The sequence below is a fragment of the Bombyx mandarina genome, chromosome 11 (assembly GCF_030267445.1).
Source record: "Bombyx mandarina strain Sakado chromosome 11, ASM3026744v2".
NCBI lineage: Eukaryota > Metazoa > Arthropoda > Insecta > Lepidoptera > Bombycidae > Bombyx > Bombyx mandarina.
The window spans coordinates 13381081-13389858 of NC_143218.1; the positions used below are offsets into that span (position 1 = coordinate 13381081).

The 8778-nt window shown below is 37.2% G+C and overlaps 1 protein-coding gene across 1 annotated transcript; it reads left to right on the top strand.

Annotated features, from left to right (window-relative positions):
* The first annotated feature begins 7623 nt into the window (after positions 1-7623).
* On the top strand, positions 7624-7938 carry LOC149502048 (bombyxin B-2-like). Its single transcript, XM_089731562.1, has one exon. The coding sequence runs from the start codon at positions 7624-7626 to the stop codon at positions 7936-7938; it is 315 nt and encodes a 104-aa protein (XP_089587688.1).
* Positions 7939-8778: the final 840 nt, after the last annotated feature.

The window sequence follows — 8778 nt, forward strand, 5'->3', positions numbered from 1 at the left end:
ATTGGAATCCGTTCTATAAACAGACTACTGTCTGGTAGATAATACGGAGATAACGTTATTTAGGTTAATCGTATTTATTTGTTCGTCATTCTCACAGAAAAATAAAAGCTATTAATAATGTTATATTAGATTTGGAAGAGAGTATATTTATAGTTATTATAGTTTAGTACTTACAGTTCAAGGCGGAGATCTTCTCTGATTTATTAGAATACATGTACGTTATATACGTTACTACCTGGGTGGATTTTGATAATAATTTTCCAGCTTCTTTCTCTTTGTTTCTTTTTTTTGTTCTGTTTTTCTGTTAAATGATATTTTATGCCACGTACCATCCGGCTTTGGAATGAGCTCCCCTCCACAGTGTTTCTCGCGCGCTCTGACATGTCCTTCTTCAAACAAGGCTTGTGGAGAGTATTAAGCTGTAGGCAGCGGCTTGGCTCTGCCCCTGGCATTGCTGAAGTCTATGAGCGACGGTAGCCACTCACCATCAGGTGGGTCGTATGCTCGTCTGCCTACAAGGGCAATAAGAAAAATTTATATGAAATTACAACTGCAGCAACGGCACCTTGAGACATAAGGTCTATGTCTCAATTGTATTGAAAACGCCTTGTGCCTTCCTTGAAAATTCATGCATTCCATGAATGCTTTGCTACAGAAATACGTAGGATAGTTGTATTGTAAGCAGGCTTACACTGCGCTGCACCGCTATTATTTTCAAGAAATACATAAATACGTTTCAAATAGCATCTACATATTATATGTTAACTACAAATAGTCACACAGCATTTACGAATGTTTATTTTTTATGATATGGCTACTATAATAATATATAGTACTAGCGACCCGCCCTCGCTTCGCTTCGGAAACATTAAAACACACATGAAACCAAAAAAATAAAATAAAAAAAAATGAAAAAAAAGTAGCCTATGTTCATCAGGGACAATGTCGGCTTCTAATGGAAAAAGAATTTTTCAAATCGGTCCAGTAGTTTGGGAGCCTATTCGAAACAAACAAACAAACAAATCTTTCCTCTTTATAATATTAGTATAGATTAGTATAGATTAAACTCATTTATGGTGTTATCTATGATCCTTCGGTTTGTTGTCGAAAATTTTAATCGCAATAGCCACACTTTCAAGAAAACTTTTATACATATTCAAACGATAATATGCTTTTAATTTAAATATCTGTTATGATAAATTCGGGCTTCAAGGTTGTGAAGTCGTCGTGGCCTAAGGGATAAAACGTCCGGTGCAAAGTACCAATTTTTCTAACGAAATCCGTACTTAGCAAATGTTCACGATTGACTTCCACGGTGAAGGAATAGCGTCATGTAGTAGGAATCAAACTCGTAAAATTATAATTTGCGTAATTACTGGTGGTAGGACTTCTTGTGAGTCTGCATGCGTTTCGGCTTGAAGGGTGGGGCAGCCGTTGTAACTATACTGAAATCTTAGAACTCATATCTTAAGGTAGGTGGCGGCATTTACGTTGTAGATGTAGGGCTTCGATAACCACATAGCACCAGGTGGGCCGTGAGCTCGTTCACGCACCTATGCATAAAAAAAACCATTCACTTTGTAATAGTGATACAATATGGACAGTGAGAACGTCTATTTATTTAATGAATTCCTCTCCCTTCTTTTGCAATCGTTTCCTATATTCAAGTGTGTACATGGCCCCATCGTCGTCGCTATTATTGTGTGATTAATAAAACGAAATATATTAAGCGTAACGCATTATTCTTTTCCTTCCTGCTTAAGGTCAGGGATGTGTAAAATCTGTTAATTAAAATAATATTTGTTTTTTATGCCACAATTAAATCATGGGCTCCTCTTATATTATGGGTATGATAGGTTTTTGTCCAATTCATTACATTAATTAATTATACTGCGTAGTGGTTCTCGCATATATGAGTGAACGAGCGACCCACCTAATTTTAAGTGATTACTCAAATCCATAAATATTATATACCTATATATATTAATACGTGAAGCAAAAACTTTGTATCCGTTTTTACGAAAATTGCGCGGACGGAGGAGTATGAAATTTTTCACACTTATAGAGAATATAGAGAAGAAGTGCACAATGCTAATATATTTTTTAAATAATGCATAAAAGATACATTAAATCAATAAAGAAAACATTACACACACTACATACCATGTATTCAACACACACACGCATGCATACTATTTATTGTCAAACTTTTGTTCTTGACGTCTGATATCAATGATATACCCCGGTCTCCGGAGACCCATCTAGCGCTCTTCGCCGATGACACGGCTATCTACTACTCGTGTAGGAAGATGTCGCTGCTTCATCGGCGACTCCAGATCGCAGTAGCCACCATGGGACAGTGGTTCCGGAAGTGGCGAATAGACATTAACCCCACGAAAAGCGCAGCGGTGCTCTTCAAAAGGGGTCGCCCTCCGAACATCACTTCGAGCATCCCACTCCGTAGTAGGCGCGCAAACACCTCCGCCGTTAGTCCCATCATTCTCTTTGGCCAGCCCATACCGTGGGTCTCGAAGGTCAAATATCTAGGCGTCACCCTCGACAGAGGGATGACATTCCGTCCCCATATAAAAACGGTACGCGACCGCGCCGCGTTTATTCTAGGACAACTCTATCCAATGCTTTGTAGTCGAAGCAAACTGTCCCTCCGTAATAAGGTAACTCTCTACAAAACTTGTATACGCCCCGTCATGACGTATGCAAGCGTAGTGTTCGCTCACGCAGCCCGCACCCACTTGAAATCCCTTCAGGTTATTCAATCACGATTCTGCAGGATAGCCGTCGGAGCGCCTTGGTTCCTTAGGAATGTGGATCTCCACGACGACCTGGAGCTCGACTCTTTTAGTAAGTATCTACAGTCGGCATCGCTGCGCCATTTTGAGAAGGCGGCACGACATGAGAACCCTCTCATCGTAGCCGCTGGAAATTACATACCCGACCCAGTAGACCGAATGGTAAACCGTCGACGTCGCCCAAAGCACGTCATTACGGATCCTCCTGATCCATTAACGGTGCTTTTAGGCACCACAAGCACCGGTCACCGTCCTCGTCGAACCCGTCGCTTGCGACGAAGGGCTCGACGAGCGAACTAACCCATAGACACAGCCCACTGAGTTTCTCGCCGGATCTTCTCAGTGGGTCGCGTTTCCGATCCGGTGGTAGATTCTGCGAAGCACTGCTCTTGCTAGGGTCAGTGTTAGCAACTCTCCGGTTGAGCCCCGCGAGCTCACCTACTAACGTTAGGGTGAAGCTGAAATAGCCTCTCAAGGCTATCAGCATAGGTAGGAAAAAAAAAAACTTGACGTCTGTTGTCAAATTGAGAATAGATTAAATATTGTTTGTCTTTGTTAATATTTTTATAGTGTAGTCTTGGCGAAATTTGTGACTATAGAAGCATAATATACAATCATAATAGTGTACAAACTTACAATTCCAATTAATTATAGTCGAATTTCGACTACTGCGGGACCTCTAGTAATGTTAATTTTGCCACCCGCTTTGAGTCTTCAAACTTCGTGCCCTCTTAGTTTTTCAGATTATCGTGAATTAAAATGTTAATTAAATTATCTATAGTGAGAAAATTTTAAGTTTAATCTTCATTAAAAAAAAATTATAATAATTATAACATCCCTAGACCTTAATTTCTCAGTTCACATCACAGGTAGAAACGACGTTTATCTCGGAGTTGCATACTCAGTGAAATGTCACCACAATATATTGCTGCTCCACATCAGCTCGCGACACTCGTGACAGAGGAAACTGTGTGCCTATTTAATATTATACATCACTGAAAAATGACGACATACTATTTCCTTTCCATCGTTATGTTGTTTTGTAAATTGAATTGTAAATTGGGAGAGGCTTATAGCTGGTGGGCCAGCGGACGACTATGGCCTAATATTTTTTATTTATTTTGTTTTTGATATCTTTGAGAGGCTGTTTCAGCTTTGCCTTGATGTGTGGGTGCGCTCACGTGGCTCAAGCCGGAGTGTTGCTAACACTAGCAACAGCCGTGCTTCACAGAATCTACCACCGGATCGGAAATGCGACCCACTGAGAAGATCCGGCGAGAAACTCAGTGGGCTGTGTCTATTCGTTAATTTACTCGTCGAGGCCTTCGTCGCAAGCGACGGGCTCGGCGAGGACGGTGACCGGCTAATAATGATGATGCTGTTTAGTAATTTAAGTGCATATGAGTCGTTTTAAAAAGTTTTTTTAAGTCTGATATATCTGAAACACAACACCTTTTGATTTCTAGAATATTTCTTTCGCAACTCTTCTAAATTGAGGGATCTTCAGATTTCTGAGACTTTTAGTAAAAAAATTGGGTGGAGATTATTATTACTGGCATTTTCCTTTGAATGATTTGCATTCTGTCAGCTTCCTTTAGTATTCAGTAAATCATTCTATTGTACATGTTGCATACAGCGGCAATATAAAATATTTAAATAATGAAAACGTAATCTGAGGATAATTTTTAGACACAAAGAAACAAAATAAGAAACAAATAATTTCAGTAAGTTAATTTATTTTTGTACCTTCGAAAGGATTCGGCAAATTTGATTTTGCAGCGCCATTAACTGTAAAAAAAATAATTATCAATAACGATGTTAGTTACCCTAGAACTTGTACCAATCGTTTTTTTTTTATTTTTTTTACCCTCTTGGTGTTAAGTGGTTACTAGAGCCCATAGACAGCTACAACGTAAATGCGCCACCCACCTTGAGCAATAAGTTGTAATGTCTCAGTATAGTTACAATGGCTGCCCCACCCTTCAAACCGAAACGCATTACTGCTTCACGGCAGAAATAGGCAGGGCGGTGGTACCTACCCGCGCGGACTCACAACAGGTCCTACCACCAGTAATTACGCAAATAATACTTTTGCGGGTTTGATTTTTATTACACGATGTTATTCCTTCACCGTGGAAGTCAATCGTGAACATTTGTTGAGTACGTATTTCATTAGAAAAATTGGTACCCGCCTGCGGGATTCGAACACCGGTGTATCGCTTCAACACGAATGCACCGGACGTCTTATCCGTTAGGCCACGACGACTTCTAAAGTACTTTACCCTATAATTCAGAAGAGAATTTTGACGAAAAAAGTCAGATATCGCTAAATATCATCATTATTATTTCGGTAAAAAATTATTTCATTATTTTTATTATCATTATTTTACTATCATCATTATTATTTTTATTATGTGTGTAAACCGAAATGATCAAGTAAATGTGAATTAATAATGAAGTTATAGCAATATGTATAAGAATCTTTACATGAATCGTTTTGAAAAAGAAGAAGAGAGGAGTTGAAAAGGAATATAATTCCCTCTCTATACTTCATGTAAATTAATTAAGAAACCTCAATGAGTAGACGCTCTGCCGCTTCCCAACTGGTAAACACGTGTCAGTACGTACGTATTCTTAGTAAATATAGTACTTATCTGCTGGATTTTAAAAACGGCGTAGTCACATCGCTTGATACAAGTCCATACACAGGTTTTTTCATTTAGGGCACTTAGCTTACATATAACACACAGGAAATATGGTATTATTGTTCATGTCCTATTCCAAAAATGCGCTTTCAATATAACAAATGAATGACGGGAAGTTGTTCAATATTATTCACACTGACACAAAGTTTACGATAGTGATTTTGTTTTCATTATTTACAATTAAATTTTCAATAAGGCTGTGTTCGATTTGCCAAGAAAAGGGCATATTATAATACATAATATGGTCGTTTTTTTTAAATGACCTCCATGAATATATTATTTATTATGTTTACGAGTATTTGTTCATTTTGATAATGGTTTTGAATTGATAAAATTAATTGAAGTGAAGTAGCAGCGTGAAGTAACCTGTTTCTTTTTAATGATTTATTTGGACTCCAGAAAAGTTAGCTTAAACGATCATTTTGAACAAATAGTATTTGAACAAAAACATTTGTCTATTTTTCTATTCAATTATTTTCTCAATGACTTCGCTGTAAGACTAGGCGTTCGATAACGATTTCTGCATGAGTTGTATAAATTGTATTTTTGTCTTTATTAGTCAGTAATAGAGTTTATATGCCGTAATTTTAATGTGAATGTGAACAATTTATTAATACAATAATTACATATATTTTCATTTATTTAAATAACTGACATTTAATTTTGTTGAATGCATCAAGAAAACTATGTTATTTTGAAACACAAAAAGGCAAATTGAATCGTATGTCTACAATATGAACCCCTAATTAGAATGGCGTCCTACAGAGCATACAATGATAGCGTTATCATCCAATACAGAGCAATTAGATGTTATTAAGCGAGCATTTGAATAGATTTTCGTTAATCTTGTTTGTGTTGATAGCGAATATAAAGCAAGTGACCTTCTCGGTTCTTGAATATTTTTTGTAGACAATAAATTCCGTACAACTTACGATCTTTATATTTGATATACATATGATAGATAGGTTAATTTTTAATTTGCGAACTTAGGGATTAAGTTATGAAAAATTTACATACTTCATTTAGAATGTTCTTATTGTTACTAAAAAGTGGCTCTCCAAACACAAGCATTTTTTTTTATTGCTTAGATGGCTGGACGAGCTCACAGCCCACCTGATATTAAGTGGTTACTGGATCCCACAGACATCTACAACGTAAATGCGCCACCCACCTTGAGATATAAGTTATAAGGTCTCAGTATAGTTACGACGGCTGCCCCACCCTTCAAACCGAAACGCATTACTGCTTCACGGCAGAAATAGGCGAGGCGGTGGTACCTACCCGTGCGGACTCCCAAGAGGTCCTACCACCAGTAATATGTTTGTTTAAATGGAAATTTCCAACCCAGTTTGTAACTATTTATTTATTTTTGTATCCTGTAATATGTATATATTATTATATGTAATGTTTACTGTATTAGGTATATATTACTGCAGGTTTGTGTTCCTAATTTTTCTTTCCTTCTACGAGCCTATTGGAAGAGATTTCAACATGAAATATATAGGCCCTTGTACTCTGTATCATTGTCGTGTTTCTTCTAAAAGCTATGTGTACAAAATGTTTCAATAAAAAATATATATTTATTTGTAAGTTAAAAAAAAAGAAAGACAACAATGACGAATGACGTATTTTTAAACCGACACGTCTTCGATTTAGAGGTAAATATTTTAGGTCTTAAAAAAAAAAAAAAAATTTCCACATTGAACCCATAGTACCAGTATTAGTAATAAATCGATTAATTGCTTGTTGTGCTGTCTGTGTTTTCGCCGAGCTAACTGTATTACAGTAAACAAAACAACACGGCTATTATAAAATTGACTCATTATTGACACACTTTAATGTGACAAACAGACACACAAACAAATGCCAGCGATAAAGTCCTCGTTCTCTGTCGATCTCTAAAAACAACTCGTTATCACAATTCTATAAATATTAAATCATTACAGACATTCATCTTGAGTCCGAGGGCCCTCCGGCTTGTTGTTTTGAACTCTTGTTGTCCGCTTGCAATCGTTCGAGCAGGTTATCGCGTCTATTACTGAACCAGTACCGAACTAGACGGAAGCGCCGCTCAGTTCTCTGGCAACCAGCAAACGACAGCGTCCAAAATGTTGCTGACAGCAAAACTTTATTTCGTCCTGTACGTTTTGCTTCTGTTGAGAGAAAGCAAAGGCGACGCTCTCACCATGAACACAAGGATCAGAGATATGTGCAGCAGAGCGTTGTCGAACCTCATATTTGACATTTGCACAGGAACGCTGCCGGTTACGGATTTACCGCCCGAAAGTCTGTCGAAGGTACGTGCCAAGAGAGCCTCTCTGTTTTCTGCAAAGCAAAGATCCAGGAGGCAGGTAGCCGACGAGTGCTGCCTTCGATCTTGCACCGTGTCCCAGCTAGTCGAATACTGCCCGGAGACTTGGTGATGTGTGAAAATGAACTCGTGACGTCTCCTGAATTCTGAAGTCGTGCTCTTGTTATGGCGAAAACTGTGTGTTTGTGTGTGTGCGTGCTCCCGTAATGTGAATTTGAAAACATATCGTTAATTAAGAAACACGTCGTGATTATTGTTTTGTTTCGAAAATTGGTATTAGTCATTAAAAAATTATATAAAGTAAATTGTGGCCGTTAAATAATACAAAACGCAAAAGGGCGCCTTTGGAAGATTATTAGTACGAGTTGGATTAAAATATTTTTTGTACGAAACCTTTAGATTCCGTCCAAAATTTAAGTATTTATTGTATCGATGATCGGTTGTAGTAATTTTATGTGATTGGGAAAAAACAGGTACTGGACAACATAATTCATTCATGAATTTAATTATCTCGTCGATAGAAATCTGAAAGGTTAAACTTTATTAAATTGCATGCGAGATAAGCGTACACTTCGAATAGTATAGAATAGCTAATTCTAATTTATTTAACAGTTTTATTTATTTACTTAAAAGAGATGGGCAGCAGTATCCAATTTGTGATGCCTATAAGCACCGCTAACTGATTTATACTAAGAGTTGTGAGTTCATTCCCACTAGAAAAAAAACAATGTAATTTGTCTTATCTAGTAATTGCTGTAATGCGGTAGTTATTGTTCATATTTTCTTTGTCAATCTCAAAAGTCGATTTTATTGAAAATAATTAATTTAATGTACGTACTAACACTGACTAGATAATTATATAGTTTATGAATGGTTATGCAAGAAATGGTTGTTTGTGAAAATTCTCCAGTATTCACATTTGTAATATTAAATACTAAAACACAGTTGTATG